Source organism: Protopterus annectens, chromosome 5.part0 (genome assembly GCF_019279795.1).
Source record: "Protopterus annectens isolate FY-2018-M chromosome 5.part0, PAN1.0, whole genome shotgun sequence".
In the NCBI taxonomy this organism is placed as follows: domain Eukaryota; kingdom Metazoa; phylum Chordata; order Ceratodontiformes; family Protopteridae; genus Protopterus; species Protopterus annectens.
Window position 1 is genome coordinate 324,258,924 of NC_056735.1, and position 24,259 is coordinate 324,283,182.

General features: G+C 45.4%; 1 protein-coding gene across 1 annotated transcript in view; it reads left to right on the forward strand.

Annotated features, from left to right (window-relative positions):
• Window positions 1-24,259, forward strand: part of POLA1 (DNA polymerase alpha 1, catalytic subunit) — a 3,104,727-nt gene that overhangs the window by 1,701,138 nt on the left and 1,379,330 nt on the right. The window contains exon 29 of the mRNA XM_044072304.1: window positions 1,999-2,204. Within this exon, the coding sequence (XP_043928239.1) occupies window positions 1,999-2,204 (206 nt within the window). The remainder of the gene's footprint in view (window positions 1-1,998; window positions 2,205-24,259) is intronic.

Below are 24,259 nucleotides of genomic sequence, written 5' to 3' on the forward strand. Positions count from 1 at the left end.
CATAATCAGATACAAATGTTATGTACTTAACATAACACTAGATCAGTGTGGTCATCTTCTGCTAGTCACCCTTCCAAATTGTCATTGGTATTTGTGATCCTGGTGGACCTTGTGGTCTGGTCCTAAGCTTATTGTAGAGACCATTTTTGGGCCTAGACTCAGCCCTTTTTTAGGGGGATTCTATATTGTAGGGAAACTCGATCTGAGGAGATTCAAGTGTGCAGAGCATAATGGGAGAGGATATGGCGCTTCAGAAATCACGGATCTAACATTATGCTAACTGTAATTTTCATTCTTTCTGCATGCTCTGTTTTCTATTTTTTGAAACCGCTACTGTTGAGATGTTTCGTACTCTTGACGGTCTTTATTTCATTTCAACAGTTCATCTGAATAGCTAGTTGAAGCTTCTGTTTTTCCCCCAGCCTTTTGTTATTTGGATTTATATATACTTTGTGTCTCATTTATTTATAATATCTTTAAATGCAACCATGTCCTGTATCAAAGCTGAAATTGCTTTTTGCTGAACATATGCAAGATTCTTCTCAGCCGTAGTTTATCCTCCTTTTCTGATTGATTTTTGTCTTACTTTCTGCAAATGTCTTCTTTGCTGGTATCCAGACAATAATTACTAGCCAGTAGCTGAATTTTACCCAAATTGATAGCTTCTACTTTTTTTATACACTTTTTTAATTTTCTTATCTCAAGTCAGTCTGTTGATAAATATGCAGCCATCTATCTCTTTAGTTCAGTGATGCTGCTGTGAGACCCAAGAGTTTTATAGAGCCTTTATACTTGGAAGCAACAGTTTATGGTATTTTGTTTCTCAAGTTAACTGATAGTTTGACATTGTATCTGTATCAGCAAATGTGATTTTAAATATATATGTTGCTCTCTATATTGTGGATGACTTTTTGTTTTTTTTTTTTGTATGGCTGCTATTCCCTTCAGCTTAATATTATTTTGTACAGCATTTATTATTGATCCTAACTCTTTCCATCAGTATTGCCACTTTTTTGCTATGTACTGTCTTGTATGTCTAACTGCTTCCTAAAGCTGTGCATGCCATCCTTTCTTTTAGCATTTCTACCCTTGATTGTTTTTCTTCCATGCTGCTGTTTTACATGGATAGAGAGCTAGGCTACTGGCAAATTCACTATTGCTAAAATTGGGCTTCACTTTTGAAGCTGTTACAATTAGTCAGTTACGCATGTTGATCACATACATTTTACAGAGAAGAGTGACCTACTTTTGATAGACGTCATCAATATCTTTTTTTCTTTTTTTTATTACGTTTTGGTTAACTGGATGGGTGGGCTGGTCCAAGGACTGTTTTCAGCCACAACCTGAGCCAGTTGGACAAATACAGAATACACAACATTGCAAATGCGATAAACATATCACATTTCAATGTAGTATACAAAGCCTGAAAATTGCCTCACAACAAGTAGTTAAATAACATGTTAAATTGCTGCCATAATAATTAAATAAGTTAAGTACAATATTATTTATTATAATGAAAGTTACACAAGTAATAAGTAAGCTTCACAGTCAGAATTTATTGTCCTTATACAGACTTGCATGCATCCATACATAACATAGATATATATGCAAACGTGACACACACACACACACACACACACACACACACACACACACTCTCTGTGGTGTATATGCATATATAGGGAGAGAGAGATGGATGTATAGATGTTTATGCAAAGCCAGTATTCCTTTTTAGTTATCACTCTTCTAGCCACAGGTTAATTGTATTTTTGAGTCACTGTCAGTAGTTACAGGACTGTAGACTTGACTGGTCTTTATTTTATAAAATTCTTGAAAGAACGTTTGTCTTAATCAGAACCACTTTAAAAACAGCTTTTGTCTCATTTCAGCAGTTTGATACTTAGAACTTTGTGGTTCTTCCACCTGCTTTTTTGGTTACAGTCTGTATATTTCCCACTGTGCAGTACGTTTTCATTCACGAATTGTCTACTTTTGCAGGTAAAGAATGAAGTAAATAAGCTATACAGACTTCTGGAGATTGACATCGATGGTGTTTTCAAGGCTCTCTTGCTACTGAAGAAAAAGAAGTATGCTGCTTTGACAGTGGAGCAGACATCTGATGGCAAATATACCACAAAACAGGAACTGAAAGGTTTAGATATTGTGAGAAGAGACTGGTGTGATCTGGCAAAAGAATGTGGAAAGTAAGTATGTTAACTTTTTCAAAGTTATGTTGCAAATGCATATTATCAGCTTTATAGTATATATGTGTATATGCAACTTCCAAATAATTCAAAAGAGACAAAATTCTATGTAATAGCTGGTTGAAAACTGATTAGCATCACATAGGTGTTTTTGAGCTGGGCAAGCAATATATTGTTAATGTAGAAGACTGCACTTGAGTTAAACTTTTCACTGGTCTTCTGACATGCAGCAAAACTGAACTAGTGTCACCTTCAGTAACTGAAATGCATTCAAAGTTAACCAGATATGGAATGTTTGCTCACAAAAAAATGGAAACCAGTTTATTTTAGCCTGAGATGGCAAGTTTGACAGAAATGGACTGTGGTTTGGCAGGGATGTGGAAATACTGTTTGAAAATTGCATTCGGAGTCTTGAATGATTTAAAAGTTAGAACCTTTACATTTCTAAAAGCATTTGGTTTGCTGTCTAACAGCTTATAACTAAAGTTTCTGTGATTCTGATTTTGATTTTTTTAGCCTGTGTGACTGCTCGTACCATAAAAGTTAATCTTCAGAGGTGCTTGCATCCAGGACAGTTATTAATTGGGCTGCATTTGTTCATGAAATTACCATTACAGAGAGGCAAGTGTTGGAACCTAGAACTGCCTTAGGAGTACCGTGGCCCCTAAATACTTTACCTGTTTACATTAGATGCCAAGTTTTCCTGGCACCCTGCTAGCAGTGCTTGAGAATATCCTGTGCTGAAAAGCTGGACTGCATCTGATGTTATCCTTTTCATTAGTTCCTCAACCACTAGATTTCAGATCCGACTCAGCTGCATTTGCTAGGCTCTCAGATCCAACTCTTGAGCTTCTCTTTCCATCCATAATGCCCCTGTCAACCCGCAATATTGCAGATCACATTTGCCAACAAATCACTACAGACACGGATCCTTCTCACAGAGCTTTTGGGTGTAATATCTTTTTTCAGTGAGTGCAGTTTCCCTGCTTTTTTATAATCTTCAATTTTTCTCATCACCTACCTCCTTACCTAGTAACTCACATGTTTTCCTATATCGTTAGGATTAAATATTACCCTCCTTTTGTAGCTCTTCTATTTCTTCTAGCTGAGGTAGATCTCAGTGCCATTGCTAGTACTTCTTGCCTTTTGTTTTCTTTCTACCCTTTAGAGGGTGTCCTCTTTACCCTACCATTGTTGGTATTTGGGGGGGGGGGGTTCTTCTTCAAGGCTGATAAACCCAGTGGTTTTAAGAAATGCACTTCCTGTGGGCACAGGATCCCTAATTCTGATGCACAGAGGGAGTGTCTATTGTCTGGGTGCTTCACAGCTGAATATGGACTGCTCCATTTGAGCAGGTTTTAATTTCAGGGTCCTTATCAACCGTTGAAACAGATTGGTTCTAAAGGGCCTGTTGCCACTTTTTTCTTCCTCTACTTCTGCTCAAGAGGTTCAAACTACCCCCAAAAACATCCAAGGCCTCTTTAGAGGTGAAAACATCAAGAAGGTGGTCTCCCCGCTCTCTTAAGTCAAATCCTGCTTTGGAGCCTCCTTCTAAAATTCAAAAGAAATCTGATTCAATCGCCTTGAATCTAAAACAGTCTGATCTGACATCCTTGGACCTGACACCTTCCCATGCTAAGTCTCTAAGGACCCGGTCACCAGGGTTCTGTCTGGAGCCTGTTTCCCCTCGACTGCATTCTCTTTTCCTTCTGGAGACTCCCCAAGGAGAGATTCTCTGCCCCAATCTACCACTTCCTCCAGGAGACTTTCTGAAGCTGTAGTGGCTAGGATGATGAAGTTCCTCAGATTCAGATGGAGGTTATCCCAGCTGTGTCTGCCATTGGATCAGTGAGCCTCCTTTCGGCTTCCCATGCTGTGATTTCTCATTCACTGATCCAGCTGGTGACTGCTTCCCTGACTTATTCAGCACTGATTCCTTTGGACCAGGAAGAGTCTCACAGCTTAAGTGTTGGCACTGGGTCCTGGGGGCTAGATTCCACTCCAAGGTTTTTGATGATGTCCCTATCCTTTGAAACTTAGGGGTTAGACAGCTTGAGTCCAACTAAACCCCCTTCAATGCACAGGTTTGGTCAGGATCGGGGCATGGTGACATCTGGAGCTTCGGCTCTGGTGTTGCCAGCTACAGCTTCTCCCAGTCCTCCTGCTTTCGATGTGGTAGAGAGGGTCTTCTTTCATGTGAGAGACTCAGCACAGCTCCTCGTGGTCCTGCAGAGTGTTACAAGCAGCAGAGAGATGAAAAGATAGACTTTAAACAGATTAAGTATTTTTTTTCTCTGCCTTGCTACTTGCGACTGCATATTCTCACCGAAAAGCGAGTTTCTAGCAATTCTAATATCTGAAAAAGCTTGATGTTAAGTTGTCTATCTCGCCTTCATTCTTGCTGGATGGGTTCGGAGCCGACCTCGGCTCCGACTCGGCCACTCTAAAAGCTCGAGAGTTGGTTCCACCGGCTCGAGGCTCCCCTTATATCCCACAATGCTAGGCGAGAGTTACCTCAGATCTCGTTTGCCGCTACAGCTTCGAGGTTGGTTGCTTCTACCGGTTCCTGGTGAGTTTTAGCTTTTTCTATTAAAAGTTACTCTTTTTCCCCCTTTTTCAGTTTAATTCTTCTTAAATTAGTATAGTTCATAGAACTTTATCCCCGACACTAATTTTTCCCGTTCTTGTTTAAAAGAACCCTTGGTTCTTCCCTTGGGCCTTAGGCATTCTCTTCCCTAGGGAGTGTTTGTGTAGTTTACTATTATTTGCTACAGTTTGTTGTACTTTATTTTTAGTATCTTTACTAAAATTGTTATTCTGACAGGGTATAACTGGTGTGTTTGAGTGTGTGTTTGTGTTCACCAGTTAGGCTATGTCAAAAGAAGCAAAGGTCTCCGGATTCAAGAAGTGTGATGCGTGCTGTCAGAAAATGTCTCTGACAGACGCCACACTTCTTGTGTCTATTGTCTGGGGTTTGCACCTGCAGGACTCCTGTGCTGTTTGCCATGGCTTCAGCCCCAGGGTCCTGCAGAAAAGAAAAACAAGCTAATTCTGAGAGGCTTGTTGAAGCCTGAGGATTCCCTGTCTGTCTCAACAGGGAAGCCCTCTAAGGCATCGAGGTCTTCGGCCCGCTTCTGAGCCGAGACCTCAGGTTGTTCAACCTTTGCCTTTATCGGCTCCGGCTGGAGCCGATAAGGCTCAGCCCAGTTTCTGTGGCTTCTCGGCTCGGCTGGAGCCGAGGTTATCGAGGTACCCGTGTCGGCTCCGACAAGATCTTGAGCCGACAACCAGAAAGAGGTCTAGGTCACCTTCTCTTGGCTCCGTTCATTCGCCCAGGATCTCCCCTGCTGTCTGAACGGAGCCAAAGGTCTCATTCCTCTAGGTCATCGAGGCTTTCCGATCATGACCTTCAAAGGGGTGGTGAGTCGACTACTTAAGTCTGAGGCACTAGCCCAGATGCTTCAGAGCCCGACTCATCAGTCGGTGCCTGCCCCGTCCATCAACTTTTTCCTCCTTGACTCTTTTGAGTTCGAGTCGGGTCGGTCGGAGCCGAGATCAGTTGCCGAGCCGAGACAATTGTCTTCGCCCGTCGGCTCCGTTTTCTTCCATGGAGGAATCTCGGCGCCGACTTCCCTCGCCGGCTCCGAGGGGTGAGTGGCATCAGACCCTTGTCCCACCCCCTCTCCCTCTCGGTGCTAAGGCTGGTGAGTTCGGGTTCACATCGCCTCGAGCCATCACTGTGGGTGCCGAGGGGGGTCCTTAGCTCCTCGGAGCGGGGACCTCTGGCTCTGCCTGACAGGGGTGCTTTCGAGGTCATGCGGAGTGTGTTAGAGCCTGGCTCTACTCCACAGTCGGCTCCGCCAGCCCCTCCCTCTATGCTGCCTCAGGGTAAGTCGACTCACTCTCTCATCCCGGACCGCAGAGAGCCAGCTCCTCAGGAGCCCCCTTTGGGGATGTCATCCTCTTCCGAGGCCTCCTGATTTGGCAGAAGAGCCCTCGAAGAGGAAGTGCAAGAGGAAGCACATTGACTCACCTGAGTCTATCACATCGGACACAGATCTGGATGATTCTGAGGGTTCCCCGTTCCTCTTCTGAAGATGTCTCTTTGCAGACATTCTGAGATCCTTAAACAGAGGGAAATTGGCCAGCCCTCAACCCTTCGGAGGACGAATCTGTGTATCTTGAGGCGTCTGGCTCTCGCCCTTCCACCTCCTGGGTGTCCCCTTCGACCCCCTCATGCAGGTGGTAGCTAAGAAGGCATGGACGGCTCCTGATTCAGTGGACCCCACTCCCAGGAGACCCTCCAAATTCATCACAGCTCCATCAGACAAGCAATTTTATCAAAAGGAGTTTCTGTGGATGCTATGGTGGTAGCTGCCGCCACAAAGAAGGAACTGGCTGATCCTTCAGTGCCTGTCCATCCACCTAACAAGGAATCTAGGTCCATGGATAGGTACGGAAGCGGATGTTCTCCTCAGCGACTTTTACCATGCGCTCGCTGAATTACCTGTGCCATTTCACCTCGCCTTCAAAGGGACTTGGTCAAGGAAGCGAGTGAGATGTTGAAGGACCCTACAGCTGCGGGTTCCAAGAAAAATGAACACGCAGCTGGCTATCCTTAATTCCATTTCCAACTCCTCCATGCGCCTCCTCTCTTATGCGGCCGATGGAGCGAGCAGAGCCGCAGGAACAGGGTAGCCTTACGTAGGCACGCCTGGATGCGGCTATGCAATTTTATGGAACCTTTCAAGACGTCTTTCACGAACTCCCCTTTGATGGATCATCTCTTTTGGTCCTCAAGTGAAAGAAACCCTGACTAGGTGCTAGACTGATGGCAAGACCCTTTCTGCCGCCGGAGTCCGTTTGACTCCTTCTAGGCCTTACCCCAAAGGCCAGAAGGGTGGAAAGATGTGGTTCGTAAACAATCTCAAGGGACTTCGCCTGACGACAGAGTCTGTTCTCGCCAGAGGCAGAGGGGAACAACAATGGTAGACGCCGCCTAGAGGCAGAGGGGTCCGCAGAACCAGGGCAATTGAGAAACTTCCTCCCGATAAGCCCTTTCAGCATCCCTGAGGTGTTGCCCGACTGCCCATCTTCGGAGGCAGTCGGGGGAAGATTGTCACTGTACCCAGAAGCCTGGCTATCTTTGACACAAGACAAATGGGTACAGTCCATCATTTCAAGGTTATTCTATCCTTTCTTCGCTTTTCCAAATCAGTCAAAAAATCCCTTCCAGATGTTCCACCACCAAAGGGATATAGCAGCTTTGGAAATTTCAAAACTGCTTGCAAAAAGAGCTATTCAGCCAGTGTCAGCAGTCCAACAAGGATCCGGAATCTACTCAAGGTTCTTTTTAGTTCCAAAGAAAACAGGGGACTGGAGACCAATTTGATCTCAGTATCTTGAACAGATCGGTCAAGAAAACAAGATGTCGGATGTCCATGATGCAATCAAATCTTCCACTATTGGGAAAAGGAAACTGGATGTGCTCTATAGACCTACAGGACGCTGCACTATCACATAAATGAACAGACGCCTCCAGAAGATTCCTCCGCTTCAGGCTGGGAACCAGTCATTTTCAATTCAGGGCCCTGCCCTTTGGTCTCACCACTGCCCCCGGTGTTTACCAAATGCATGGCAGTGGTGGCTTCTCACCTGAGACGACAAGGATTCCAGGTGTTTCCATATTTGGACGACTGGCTCCTCACAGCTCCCACCAAGCATCTCCTTCTGATGGCCAGAGATTACACTTTTCACGCCTGTCAAAAATTGGGTATCTCAATAAATTGCGAAAAGTCTGTTTTGTCGCCTTGTCGCACTATTACCTACATAGGCAAATGTAGATGCTGTAAACATGTCTGCAACACTAACGAACCAAAGGATATCAGACATTCAAAAATTGGTGTCACTACTTCTCAACAACAACAGAGCCAAAGCCAGGTTAGTTCTAAAGGTGTTGGGAATTATGGCAGCGGCCATACCTCTCCTCCCATTGGCCAGATACCACATGATCCTTCAGTGGATGCTCTTTCTCAATGGTCATACCAGGAACTTCCAATGTCTCACACCATTATGATCACGCAAGCGCAAAAGCATCTCATGTGGTGGATGTCTTCCCCAGCTCCTGTTGGGGAGACCATTTGTTCCACCTCCTCCGTTGCTACTCTGACAACGGATGCCTCCCTGATCGGGTGGGGGCATTATCAGGGCAGGACAGTCCAGGGCACATGGCAACCAAACTAATGCCACTTGCACATAAATGTTCTGGAGATGAGAGCAGTGCTTTTAGCGTAAGCCCTTCAAGACTCTCTTCCCTTGGGAACGATTGCAATCCAGACAGACAATATGTCTGTAGTGTGGTACATCAACAAACAAGGCGGAACCAGATCATACCCTGTGTCGAGAAGCACTCAGACTGTGGCAATGGGCGATTTCTTCTCAGCGTTTTCTGATAGCAACGCACATCCCGGAAGTCCAATCACATGGACAAGTTGAGCAGAGCTATTCTTATGCCTCACGAGTGGTCTCTGAAAGACTCTGTAGTGAGAGAAATATTTCAAGTGGGGTCAGCCTTGCTGCATCTTTTTTGCTACTCCCCAAAACAGCAAGTGCAGAGAATACTTCACTCTATTCCCTTTACCAGGCCAACCCAGCAGGGACGCACTAGTCCAAGTTTGGCCCCGGGACTTCTGTATGCATTTCCTCCTTCCCACTGATCTCTCAAGTAATACAGAAAGCTATCGCTCAGAAGGCCTCGTTGATCCTCATTGCTCCTTACTGGCCTCGACAAGTGTGGTTCTTTCTACATCGATTTCTTTTGGGCGGCCGTGGAACCTGGACCTAGTTCCAGATCTTTTGATCCATCAGTCGGGTCAGCTTCATCGCTCCCTCCCTCTCTGAACCTCACTGCTTGGTTCCTCCACTTCCAACAGTAGCCAGGCTTCCTCAATTATCTCACTCTGTTAGAGATATTTTGATAGCTTCCCATAAATCTTCCACTGAAAGATTTATTTGAGTAAGTGGAAACGCTTCTCATATTGGGCACAAGGAAAGGACATAGATCCTTTCACCGCTTCCATCCAACTAGTCCTTGATTTTCTTGCTGAACTCTTCCATGCAGGTTCATCTCCATCTACTCTTAAGGTTCAATTGGCGGCTATTTCTAATTTCCATGTGGGTATTTCTGAATCTGCCCTAATGTCCCACAAACTCTGCAAAGCCTTTTGAAAGGAGTTTTTCTTCTCAGACCTCCTGTCAGAAATCCTCCTTCTCCTTGGGACCCAAATTTAGTTCTTGCTTCTTTGATTCTTTCCCCTTTCGAACCTGCAGCTTCATGTTCCTTAAAGCTATTATCATGGAAAACTCTTTTTCTGGTGGCTATCACATCAGCTAGAAGAATTTCAGAACTTCAAGCACTCAGTTGTCGCTCTCCTTACCTTGTGTTCCATAAGGACAGAGTTTCCTTAACTAACCCGTCCTTTTTGCCTAAGGTGGTTTCAACATCAAATCTAAACCAATGCATTGACCTCCCTGTTTTTTCCCGAGTATTCAAATAGGTCTGAACAGAAATTACACTACCTGGATGTTCATCACAATTAAGGTACTACTTGGACAGGACTAAACTATTCAGAAATCTGATCAGCTGTTTGTCTCCTATGCGGAAAGCAGAAAGGGACTTCCAGTTTCAAAGGTATCTTTATCCAGATGGCTAACATCTCTGATTACCCTTGTTTATGAAATTAGACACCAAGAACTGCCTAATAAACCTAAAGCCCATTCCACCAGAGCTTTGGCTACTTCTCTAGCCTTCCAAGACAGACTGCCTATTGACACCATTTGTGCAGCTGCTACTTGGGCTACTCCTCACACTTTTATTTCCCATTATAAGTTGGATTTAGCTTCTAGGCATAGAGCTAATTTTGGTTCCACTGTTCTCAGGAGTCTGTTCCGTTAGGCCACCCGGGATAAGGTGCTAGGGTCGCTGTCCCATCCAGCAAGAATGAAGGTGAGATAGACAACTTAACATATAGAAGTTAGTTCTTACCATAACGCTCCATGTTAGTTGTCTTCTTCTCGCTTTCTTCTAAGGCCTCCCACCCTCCTTCCCCCTGGCCTGGACAGACCTAGAGGAGTTGTGATCGTGACCTCTCTTTCTACCACCTCTTTCTTAGTCATATGCTATTATGCATATTTCTTGTTTCAGGATATAGGTCACCCCTTTTCTTCCTGCTGTTAGAGGTGGATTCTGTTTCACTGTTATACTGTTTTTTGGTATAAGCTGGGTTAGCTTACAAACCAGATCTGAGGTAACTCTCGCCTAGCATTGTGGGATATAAGGGGAGCCTCGAGCCGGTGGAACCAACTCTCGAAGCTTTTAGAGTGGCAGTCGGGAGCCGAGGTCGGCTCGGAACCCATCCAGCAAGAAGAAGGCGAGAAGAAGACAACTAACATGGAACGTTATGGTAAGAACATAACTTCTATTTTGCATTTATACTGTTCCTGCACTTCTTTAAATCGGTTTTGTGTTGTTTAACTGTTGTAGGCTACACACCCAAGCGCGCTAGCCTGTTTAAAAGCATTTACAGTGTTTTTCTGTTAAGTTACTGTTGTTCTGTTGAAAAAAGAAAAAAAATCCTTGTTTCCTGCCTTTTCTGAACTAGAGTAGTCCAGATTTCAGGTTTTACTGAATTCTGGGCTGTGGTATAAGTTCCTGTGTTGCCCATATCCTTACTTGGATAGGAGGAAGCTTCTGTGTTCACCAGTGAGAGTGGGGAGCTTTGAGCAGCTTATCTGTCCCTGGAGGGGTGGTCTGCGCCCAGCAACTAGTAGCTTATTGGCCGTTTTGGGCTAATTCCCATCTCTTTCAAGCTTCCTGCCTTAAACCCTTATTTGCGCGGTTTTCCCCACCCTGCAGTTTCACACAATGTGGCACAGCGCCATTTAAGCTGTTTTAAACTATTCCCGGCTCCACAAAGTCTGCTCTTCAATTTTTCCCTTAGAACTAGTCTAACTCTTAAAGTAAGCACTGTACCTCCCTTCTACAGCCCAGCACTTGCTGAAATTCATCAGTAAGCACTAACAAACTATAGCACTACACCCCGTTTTACTACCCTGAAGTACAAGGCTCCCTATTCATCCATTCCGGACAATCAATAAATCAGTTTTTTACCTATCCAGGCATGTCCAAAGTGCAGTTTCAGGTATACTCTCCAGTCCAGCTGGTGAATCTGGGAATCTTGAGGCAATGTTACAATTGCCTTATGTACACAGACAACCCTCTTCTCCTTCCAACAAACTCAAATGTATGTGAGAGATGCAACGATACAGCCAAACTGGAGGCCGAGCTCTCTCAAGCCAAGACTGGCACAGTCAGTCAGGAGAAGGAAACCATCTTGCACCACACAACCAGTCTCACATAGACCAATCGCATCAGCAAATATGACACACAAACTCACAAAAATATACTCTGAGGCACTAAATAAAAATCTGCCAAAGCAGCAGAGACCTCCAAAGCAGACATCCAAGCAACCACTACCCCACAACAACTTTCACGTATCACATACTTCACAAAGTCAGTGTGCCACACGCAAGCAGCCCTTAAGGAAAAATAATGCACCTATTACACTAGTAATAGGAGACTCTATTGTCAGGCACACTGACGTCCCGCTCATAAGACTGAACAAGGAGAAGGTCACTGTAAGCTGCCTGTCGGGTGCTAGGATCCGCCACATAACACAAGCACTCAGGTCACTTCACAGCAGGTACAAATATGATTCTGTCATTGTCCATGTTGGCGTGAACGACCCAAGACATACCTCCCTGGACTACATGAAAAGAGACATAGAGGAGCTCTCTGGTCATGTAGCCCAGGCCGATATGACCCTGACCCTGAGTAGCATCTTGTCCTCACCAAGAAGGATGCCACAGTATAAAGACAAAATGATCAATTTTAACAATTGGCTAAGCTATTGGTGTCATTCAAAGGGGATCCAATGTCTGTCAGCCTGGTATGACATGCTCGACAAGCCACTTTGTTTCAGCCAGGGATGGCTTGCACCTGTCACCCTTCGCTGAACACTGGCTAAGGCGCTCACCCCCATAGTGCCTGTTTTAGGCAAGGCTCAAAAGACAAAACCACCTCCATAGACAATACCAGAAACAAAATCTAAGGGCTACTCGGCGCCAGAAGTCTAAACCTCAAGATGCACGCACTCGAGGCACTCCTCAGTATGGAGAAAATCGATATCTGTGCAGTCACAGAAACCTGGTTCAAGGCTCCAGAGAGCACCCCAGCACTACCAGGATTCAACTGCACTCATACTTTTCGGCCCTAGAACTCAGACCGAAATACTAAAGGCGGGGGATTATCCAACTTCATCAAGGATACCCACATCTCCAGGTTAGGGGCACTGCACGAGGCATCGAACACCCTCCAGGTGCAACTAACAATGGGCAAAACTGCTTTTCAGTTGTAGCCTGCTGCAGATCACCCACCTTGTCTCAGGACCCCCACTCGGCATTCCTGAGAACATTGGAGAATATGAAGGTCTCACCAAACACCATGATTTTGGGGGATTTCAACTACCCAAACATTGACTGGGAAAACTACTCAAGTCCCAACTCCTTTGCCCAATGGTTCCTGGAGTTTATAAACTCAAACGCCATGGAACAGCTGGTCACCACTCCCACAAGAGGGGACAACATATTGGACCTGGTCATCACCAACATGGGGGATCATTGTTCCACACCAGAGGTAAACCCCTCATTGGTAAGATCAGACCACAAACTAATCACAGTGGACATCCACATCCCGACCCCACCCATGGCCAAGGAAACCACTGTGAAAAATCTCTCAAAAGCAAACTTCACACTTCTCAAGACCGAGGTGGAAAGTTTCAAAGCCCCCGGGCAAATGGAAAATGCTATCCAAACCGCAGAATCCTTTACAAATGCACTCTATGAGCACCTACAGGAATGCATGGATCGTGCCATCCCAAGTAAAACCAAGACGCACTCCTCCAAACACAGGAGACCAGTCTGGTGGACCCCGCCATAAATAAGCTTATACAACAGAAGGAGGAAACTATTACATGATGGGGCAAAATCCCAACAAGGGAAGGCATCCCTGATCAATATTAGCAAGAAACTTCGCTCAGTCATAAAATCATCGAAGGCCAACTTCGAAAGAAAAATCGCCAAAGACTCTAAAGATAATCACAAGGCCTTTTTTAGCTACCGCCAAAATCTGGGTGGCAACTCTCAGATCTGCTCTGAGCTGGTGCAAATGGCACAAAATACACTGAACCCACTGACATTGCCAACATCCCATGGACAGGTTCAGTGCAAATGTTATCCCCCTAAAAAAAAGGGCCTGTGTTTATCACAGAAGAATGCAGTCCCCCAGTCATCACAGACACACACGTGAAAGCATCCCTTTCCAAAGTAAAACACAGCATCAATGGGACCGGATGGTATCCCGGGCTTACACAAGCTCCAGAAAGAACTAAACCCTCACATAAACTCACTGTTCCAACTCAGCCTTACCACAGGTTATGTACCCAAAGAATGGCGTGACAGCAACAGTAATCCCTCCACAAAGGTGGTGCCACAACGATCCCGGGAACTATCGCCCCATAAGCCTGACTAGCCTGGTCTGCAAGGCTATGGAGCGCATAATCATGGATCTCATAAACAAAGACATTGGGAACCTCCAAACACTGGACCCTACCCAATTCAGCTTTGTTAAAGACAGATCTTGCCTCCTAAACCTAGTTGACTTTTGAAATAGCTACAAAGCCATAGATGAGGGAAAGGTAGTCTACACAGCCTACCTGGACCTCGCAAAGGCCTTCGACACAATACCCCACTCTATCATAAATAAGCTTACCAGCTTAAATTTCAACCCATATGTCACAAGATGGGTTGCAAACTGGCTCAGGGATAGAACTCACATGGTCACAGTTGTGGGTGCCATGTCAGACTCTAAACTGGTTACAAGTGGCATCCCACAGGGCTCAGTCCTGGGACCCCTCTTGTTTGGTGTATACTTCTCTGAGGTACAGGTAAGCACGGAGGACTGTCGCTGACCAAGTTTGCAGATGATTGCAAGCTGGGAGCCATAATCGACTCTCCGGCTGACACAAGCATCCTCCAGAAGGGTCTTACAGAGACAGATACCTGGTGCCCATCTTCGGAGGCAGTCGGGAAGATTGTCACTGTACCCAGAAGCCTGGCTATCTTTGACACAAGACAAATGGGTACAGTCCATCATTTCGAAGGTTATTCTATCCCCTTTCTTCGTTTTCCAAATCAGTCAAAAAATCCCTTCCAGATGTTCCACCCGCTCAAAGGGATATAGCAGCTTTGGAAATTTCAAAACTGCTTGCAAAAGAGCTATTCAGCCAGTGTCAGCAGACCAACAAGGATCCGGAATCTACTCAAGGTTCTTTTTAGTTCCAAAGAAAACAGGGACTGGAGACCAATTTTTGATCTCAGTATCTTGAACAGATCGGTCAAGAAAACAAGATTCGGATGGTCACGCTGCAATCCATTCTTCCCCTATTGGGAAAAACTGGATGTGCTCTATAGACCTTCAGGACGCGTGCTATCACATAAAATGAACAGACGGCTCCAGAAGATTCCTCCGCTTCAGGCTGGGAACCAGTCATTTTCAATTCAGGGCCCTGCCCTTTGGTCTCACCACTGCCCCGGTGTTTACCAAATGCATGGCAGTGGTGGCTTCTCACCTGAGACGACAAGGATTCCAGGTGTTTCCATATTTGGACCCACTGGCTCCTCACAGCTCCCACCAAGCATCTCCTTCTGATGGCCAGAGATTACACTTTTCACGCCTGTCAAAAATTGGGTATCTCAATAAATTACTTAAAAGTCTGTTTTGTCGCCTTGTCGTACTATTACCTACATAGGCGCAAATTTAGATACTGTAAACATGTCTGCAACACTAACGAACCAAAGGATATCAGACATTCAAAAATTGGTGTCACTACTTCTCAACAACAACAGAGCCAAAGCCAGGTTAGTTCTAAAGGTGTTGGGAATTATGGCAGCGGCCATACCTCTCCTCCCATTGGCCAGATACCACATGCGGATCCTTCAGTGGATGCTCTTTTCTCAATGGTCATACCAGGAACTTCCAATGTCTCACACCATTATGATCACGCAAGCGTGCAAAAAGCATCTCATGTGGTGGATGTCTTCCCCCCAGCTCCTGTTGGGGAGACCATTTGTTCCACCTCCTCCGGTTGCTACTCTGACAACGGATGCCTCCCTGATCGGGTGGGGGGGGCATTATCAGGGCAGGACAGTCCAGGGCACATGGCAACCAAACGAATGCCACTTGCACATAAATGTTCTGGAGATGAGAGCAGTGCTTTTAGCGTTGCAAGCCCTTCAAGACTCTCTTCCCTTGGGAACGATTGCAATCCAGACAGACAATATGTCTGTAGTGTGGTACATCAACAAACAAGGCGGAACCAGATCATACCCCCTGTGTCGAGAAGCACTCAGACTGTGGCAATGGGCGATTTCTTCTCAGCGTTTTCTGATAGCAACGGACATCCCGGGGAAGGGCAATCACATTGCGGACAAGTTGAGCAGAGGTATTCTTATGCCTGACGAGTGGGCTCGGAAAGACCGTGTAGTGAGAGACAGTTCTCCCAAGTGGGGTCAGCCTTGCTGCGATCTTTTTGCTACTCCCCAAAACAGCAAGTGCAGAGAATACTTCACTCTATTCCCTTTACCAGGCCAACCCAGCAGGGACGACTAGTCCAAGTTTGGCCCCGGGACTTCTGTATGCATTTCCTCCCTTCCCACTGATCTCTCAAGTAATACAGAAAGCTATCGCTCAGAAGGCCTCGTTGATCCTCATTGCGCCTTACTGGCCTCGACAAGTGTGGTTCCCCTTTCTACATCGATTTCTTTGGAGCGACCGTGGAACCTGGACCTAGTTCAGATCTTTTGATCCATCAGTCGGGTCAGCCACATCGCACCCCTCCCTCTCTGAACCTCACTGCTTGGTTCCTCCACTTCCAACAGTAGCCAGGCTTCCTCAATTATCTCACTCTGTTAGAGATATTTTGATAGCTTCCCATAAATCTTCCACTCGAAGATTTATTTGAGTAAGTGGAACGCTTCATATTGGGCACAAGGAAAGGACATAGATCCTTTCACCGCTTCCATCCAACTAGTCCTTGATTTTCTTGCTGAACTCTTCCATGCAGGTTCATCTCCATCTACTCTTAAGGTTCAATTGGCGGCTATTTCTAATTTCCATGTGGGTATTTCTGAATCTGCCCTAATGTCCCACAAACTCTGCAAAGCCTTTTTGAAAGGAGTTTTTCTTCTCAGACCTCCTGTCAGAAATCCTCCTTCTCCTTGGGACCTAAATTTAGTTCTTGCTTCTTTGATTCTTTCCCCTTTCGAACCTGCAGCTTCATGTTCCTTAAAGCTATTATCATGGAAAACTCTTTTTCTGGTGGCTATCACATCAGCTAGAAGAATTTCAGAACTTCAAGCACTCAGTTGTCGTTCTCCTTACCTTGTGTTCCATAAGGACAGAGTTTCCTTTTACGAACTAACCCGATCCTTTTGCCTAAGGTGGTTTCAACATCAAATCTAAACCAATGCATTGACCTCCCTGTTTTTCCCCGGAGTATTCAAATAGGTCTGAACAGAAATTACACTACCTGGATGTTCATCGTCAATTAAGGTACTACTTGGACAGGACGAAACTATTCAGAAAATCTGATCAGCTGTTTGTCTCCTATGCGGAAAGCAGAAAGGGACTTCCAGTTTCAAAGGTATCTTTATCCAGATGGCTAACATCTCTGATTACCCTTGTTTATGAAATTAGACACCAAGAACTGCCTAATAAACCTAAAGCCCATTCCACCAGAGCTTTGGCTACTTCTCTAGCCTTCCAAGACAGACTGCCTATTGACACCATTTGTGCAGCGGCTACTTGGGCTACTCCTCACACTTTTATTTCCCATTATAAGTTGGATTTAGCTTCTAGGCATAGAGCTAATTTTGGTTCCACTGTTCTCAGGAGTCTGTTCCGTTAGGCCACCGGGATAAGGTGCTAGGGACGGTCCCATCCAGCAAGAATGAAGGCGAGATAGACAACAACATATAGAAGTTATGTTCTTACCATAACGTTCCATGTTAGTTGTCTTCTTCTCGCCTTCTTCTTGCGTCCCACCCTCCTTCCCCCTGGCCTGGACAGACCTAGAGGAGTTGTGATCGTGACCTCTCTTTCTACCACCTCTTTCTTAGTCATATGCTATTATGCATATTTCTTGTTTCAGGATATAGGTCACCTTTTCTTCCTGCTGTTAGAGGTGGATTCTGTTTCACTGTTATACTGTTTTTGGTATAAGCTGGGTTAGCTTACAAACGAGATCTGAGGTAACTCTCGCCTAGCATTGTGGGATATAAGGGGAGCCTCGAGCCGGTGGAACCAACTCTCGAGCTTTTAGAGTGGCCGAGTCGGAGCCGAGGTCGGCTCCGAACCCATCCAGCAAGAAGAAGGCGAGAAGAAGACAACTAACATGGAACGTTATGGTAAGAACATAACTTCTATTTTTTGCATTTATACTGTTCCTGCACTTCTTTAAATCGGTTTTGTGTTGTTTAACTGTTGTAGGCTACACACTCAAGTGCGCTAGCCTGTTTAAAGCATTTACAGTGTTTTTCTGTTAAGTTACTGTTGTTCTGTTGAAAAAAGAAAAAAAATCCTTGTTTCCTGCCTTTTCTGAACTAGAGTAGTCCAGATTTCAGGTTTTACTGAATTCTGGGCTGTGGTATAAGTTCCTGTGTTGCCCATATCCTTACTTGGATAGGAGGAAGCTTCTGTGTTCACCAGTGAGAGTGGGAAGCTTTGAGCAGCTTATCTGTCCCTGGAGGGGTGGTCTGAGCCCAGCAACTAGTAGCTTATTGGCCGTTTTGGGCTAATTCCCATCTCTTTCAAGCTTCCTGCCTTAAACCCTTATTTGCGCGGTTTTCCGCACCCTGCAGTTTCACACAATGTCGCGCAGCGCCATTTAAGCTGTTTTAAACTATTCCCGGCTCCACAAAGTCTGCTCTTCAATTTTTCCCTTAGAACTAGTCTAACTCTTAAAGTAAGCACTGTACCTCCCTTCTACAGCCCAGCACTTGCTGAAATTCCTCAGTAAGCACTAACAAACTATAGCACTACACCCCCTTTTACTACCCTGAAGTACAAGGCTCCCTATCCATCCATTCCGGACAATCAATAAATCAGTTTTTTAACTATCCAGGCATGTCCAAAGTGCAGTTTCAGGTATACTCTCCAGTCCAGCTGGTGAATCTGGGAATCTTGAGGCAATGTTACAATTGCCTTATGTACACAGACAACCCTCTTCTCCTTCCAACAAACTCAAATGTATGTGAGAGATGCAACGATACAGCCAAACTGGAGGCCGAGCTCTCTCAAGCCAAGACTGGCACAGTCAGTCAGGAGAAGGAAACCATCTTGCACCACACAACCAGTCTCACATAGACCAATCGCATCAGCAAACATGACACACAAACTCACAAAAATATACTCTGAGGCACTAAATAAAAATCTGCCAAAGCAGCAGAGACCTCCAAAGCAGACATCCAAGCAACCACTACCCCACAACAACTTTCACGTATCACATACTTCACAAAGTCAGTGTGCCACACACAAGCAGCCCTTAAGGAAAAATAATGCACCTATTACACTAGTAATAGGAGACTCTATTGTCAGGCACACTGACGTCCCGCTCATAAGACTGAACAAGGAGAAGGTCACTGTAAGCTGCCTGTCGGGTGCTAGGATCCGCCACATAACACAAGCACTCAGGTCACTTCACAGCAGGTACAAATATGATTCTGTCATTGTCCATGTTGGCGTGAACGACCCAAGACATACCTCCCTGGACTACATGAAAAGAGACATAGAGGAGCTCTCTGGTCATGTAGCCCAGGCCGATATGACCCTGACCCTGAGTAGCATCTTGTCCTCACCAAGAAGGATGCCACAGTATAAAGACAAAATGATCAATTTTAACAATTGGCTAAGCTATTGGTGTCATTCAAAGGGGATCCAATGTCTGTCAGCCTGGTATGACATGCTCGACAAGCCACTTTGCTTCGCCAGGGATGGCTTGCACCTGTCACCCTTCGCTTTTCGAATACTGGCTAAGGCGCTTGCCACCCCCATAGTGCCTGTTTTAGGCAAGGCTCAAAAGACAAAACCACCTCCATAGACAATACCAGAAACAAAATCTAAGGGCTACTCAGCGCCAGAAGTCTAAACCTCAAGATGCATGCACTCGAGGCACTCCTCAGTATGGAGAAAATCGATATCTGTGCAGTCACAGAAACCTGGTTCAAGGCTCCAGAGAGCACCCCAGCACTACCAGGATTCAACTCGTACCATACTTTTCGGCCCTAGAACTCAGACCGAAATACTAAAGGCGGGGGATTATCCAACTTCATAAAGGATACCCACATCTCCAGGTTAGGGGCACTGCACGAGGCATCGAACACCCTCCAGGTGCAACTAACAGTGGGAAAAACTGCTTTTCAGTTGTAGCCTGCTACAGATCACCCACCTTGTCTCAGGATCCACACTCGGCATTCCTGAGAACATTGGAGAATATGAAGGTCTCACCAAACACCATGATTTTGGGGGATTTCAACTACCCAAACATTGACTGGGAAAACTACTCAAGTCCCAACTCCTTTGCCCAATGGTTCCTGGAGTTTATAAACTCAAACGCCATGGAACAGCTGGTCACCACTCCCACAAGAGGGGACAACATATTGGACCTGGTCATCACCAACATGGGGGATCATTGTTCCACACCAGAGGTAAACCCCTCATTGGTAAGATCAGACCACAAACTAATCACAGTGGACATCCACATCCCGACCCCACCCCCGGCCAAGGAAATCACTGTGAAAAATCTCTCAAAAGCAAACTTCACACTTCTCAAGACCGAGGTGGAAAGTTTCAAAGCCCCCGGGCAAATGGAAAATGCTATCCAAACCGCAGAATCCTTTACAAATGCACTCTATGAGCACCTACAGGAATGCATGGATCGTGCCATCCCAAGTAAAACCAAGACGCACTCCTCCAAACACAGGAGACCAGTCTGGTGGACCCCGGCCATAAATAAGCTATACAACAGAAGGAGGAAACTATTACATGATGGGGCAAAATCCCAACAAGGGAAGGCATCCCTGATCAATATTAGCAAGAAACTTCGCTCAGTCATAAAATCATCGAAGGCCAACTTCGAAAGAAAAATTGCCAAAGACTCTAAAGATAATCACAAGGCGTTCTTTAGCTACGTCAAAAATCTGGGTGGCAACTCTCAGATCTGCTCTGAGCTGGTGCAAAATGGCACAAAATACACTGAACCCACTGACATTGCCAACATCCTGGCGGACAGGTTCAGTGCAAACGTTATCCCCCCCCAAAAAAAGGGCCTGTGTTTATCACAGAAGAATGCAGTCCCCCAGTCATCACAGACACACACGTGAAAGCATCCCTTTCCAAAGTAAAAAAAAAACACAGCATCAATGGGACCGGATGGTATCCCGGGCTTACACAAGCTCCAGAAAGAACTAAACCCTCACATAAACTCACTGTTCCAACTCAGCCTTACCACAGGTTATGTACCCAAAGAATGGCGTACAGCAACAGTAATCCCCCTCCACAAAGGTGGTGCCACAACGGATCCCGGGAACTATCGCCCCATAAGCCTGACTAGCCTGGTCTGCAAGGCTATGGAGCGCATAATCATGGATCTCATAAACAAAGACATTGGGAACCTCCAAACACTGGACCCTACCCAATTCAGCTTTGTTAAAGACTGATCTTGCCTCCTAAACCTTGTTGACTTTTTTGAAATAGCTACCAAAGCCATAGATGAGGGAAAGGTAGTCTACACAGCCTACCTGGACCTCGCAAAGGCCTTCGACACAATACCCCACTCTGGCATCATAACTAAGCTTACCAGCTTAAATTTCAACCCATATGTCACAAGATGGGTTGCAAACTGGCTCAGGGATAGAACTCACATGGTCAGAGTTGTGGGTGCCATGTCAGACTCTAAACTGGTTACAAGTGGCATCCCACAGGGCTCAGTCCTGGGACCCCTCTTGTTTGGTGTATACTTCTCTGAGGTACAGGCAAGCACGGGAGGACTGTCGCTGACCAAGTTTGCAGATGATTGCAAGCTGGGAGCCATAATCGACTCTCCGGCTGACACAAGCATCCTCCAGAAGGGTCTTACAGAGACAGATACCTGGTGCCAAAACCATGGCCTTAAGCTAAATGCCAAAAAGTGCATAGTCATCCCTTTTGGGAAAAACAAAGTGCCCACAAACTACCACATAGGAGGTAATCCACTAAGTACGGAAGATGTAATTGGGGATCTGGGGACCCAAGTATATAGTAACCTCTCCTTTGACAATCACATTGCCAAAGTGGTTAGAAAAACCTGCTATATAGCTCACCTAATCACAAAAGGGTTCACATCTAGATCAAGAGAGGTCATTGTGCCCCTCTACTCATCGCTCATCAGGCCCTTAATTGAGTCCAATGCTCCATTTGGGATGTATCTTACCCGACACCTGCAACAGCTGGAGAGACCTCAAAAGTACCTCACCAAGAGGATCTTGGGCCTCAAACAGATGCCCTATGCTACTTGACTAAAGAAACTCCAGCTCTACTCAGTTGCTTACCACCTGCTCAGAGGCAATCTTTGCCTGGCATACAAGGCCATGTCTAACCCGAAATTGATGGACATGCTCCACCTCCAGAAAGCCAAATCCATTAGAGCTACATGCTCCATGGATTTAAACCTCAACACAACAATAAATAGGACATGCTGGAGGGATAGATTCATATCCCAGAGGCTTCCCTCGCTCTGGAATAGAATCCCGGTTCATGTTAGGCAGAGCCACTCGCTGACCCTCTTCAAGAGAAATCTTGATGAGTGGATGGGAAATGGGAAATTTACTCCTGGGATCACTTCTATGGCCCTGCTGGACAGAGTCTTGGGAATCTAGTCTAAAAGGGTGGCGAAAGCCAGCACATTCTGGTTAGGCTTATAAATGCCCTAGGACAGATAGCATAGTACCTACCTATGAACAACTGCTCTTTCCTCTCTGAATCCTACAGCCCTGCCTCCTTTTGATCCTGATTATCTGTCAGACCTATCACACAGGGACAGCCGGCCCAATCAAGCATTCAGACAGTCCTCCTTGAGGACTTTCCTCTCTCTCCAGATAACTCTCCAGACTATCCCACTGAGGAAGCTGCCTGTAAAAGAACATGCCAGAGGTGACACATACTCCCATCAGAAGTCTTTCACCAAAAACACTGACTTTGATGAAGGGGAAGGGTCCCCCAGATCTCCACTGGATGACATCTCCTTTGTAAACATCTTACAAATTCTTAAGCATAAAGATGGATGGTCCTCCGTTTCCCCATGCCCAGGAGTAGGTGTCCCTGGAAGCTTTTCGGTCCAGCCCATCTATGTCTTTGGATAACTTCCCCTACTGATGAGCTTCTAAATGTAGTCTCTCACCGGGTGTGGAAGGACCTGGATACTGTAGAACCCATTTCCCATTGTCCTGATAAATTTTTCACCCCCACCCCCACCCCACCCCCCAGGATAGGCCACACTGGTGTAAGGGAGTTCCTGTTGATGCTGTGGTTGTGATGGTATCTACAAAGAAGGAACTAGCAGAGCTCCTCTGTCCATCGCTCTAACAGAGAGTCCAGGGCGTTAAACAGATTTGGGAAACACGTTTTCCTTACCGACCTTTGCCTTACTGTCTGTGAACTTGGTGGCACATTTCACTAGGCTAAAGTAGGATTTGACTAAAGAGCTTTCCAAATCCCTCTCTGAGTCATACCTCTCAACGTCTTAGAGCAAGGAATCTGGACAAAGCCATTAATAAAAGTGGGACCAAGGCTCAAAAATAGGAACAGTTTTTAAATATTGCTCTTACAAACTCAAATTTGATAAAAAATCAGGCTTTGTATTAGCATGGATTTTTCTGAAGGATATGAATTCTGAAACTTAAATGTCTGTCATTATTTTCTAACTTCAGTTTTTAATGATTTGCCACTAATTTGCCAGAAAAACACAATTTTATGAAAAAAACTACCAAAAATATGAGGCAAAAATCTGGACATTCTGCAAAAATCCGTGCATTTAAGAGGTATGCTCTGAGTCCATGTCTGGAGAACTACAAGTAGTCTTCACAACTGGCTACTCTTCTGTCCATCTGTAATGTATCCATGAGGTTAGTTTCCCATGCTGCTCAGGATAACTCATGGGTGGCTGGTTCAGGCATAGCCGTTAGATGTATTTGGATGCACTTGTGCGACTTTGCAGAGCCTTTCAAGTCTTCTTTCATCAGTGCACTTTTTGATGGATCATTTTTGTTTGACCCTACTGTTAAGGAAACACTTTCCCGGAGTTAACAGAATGGAAAGACCTCATTTGCAATAGGGATGCACTTTTCTACTTCTCAGTGATCCTTTTCCAGGAATCAATGAGAAGGTAAGAAAATGCGGTTCCCCAAGTCCTAGGGTCCTGTACAAGAGTCACGTGAGGATATCTCTCCCAGAGGTAGAGGGGGGAATTCTAATGGAAAATGCCATCCTCAGGGCAGGGTAGGCCTGCAGAACCAGGATTCCTGAGACTTCTATTTAGGTAAACACTTCCAGCACTCCTTAAAGTTTGCCCAACTGCCCATCTCTGGAAGGTAGTCAGGGGGCATTTGTCTCTGCACCCATATGCCTGGGCATCAATAATGAAAGATTCTTGGATGCTTAAAACCATATCCAGAGGTTATTTCTTACCATTTTCTCAGATTCCCCCAACCAAAAGAAAAAGGCTCCCAGATGTTCCACCCAGTCAGAGGGAGGCAGAAACTCAAGAAATTCAAAAGCTGCTAGACAAATTCATCCAGGAGGACCCACCATAGCAGACAGATTCAGAGCTTACTCAAGATTCTTTTAG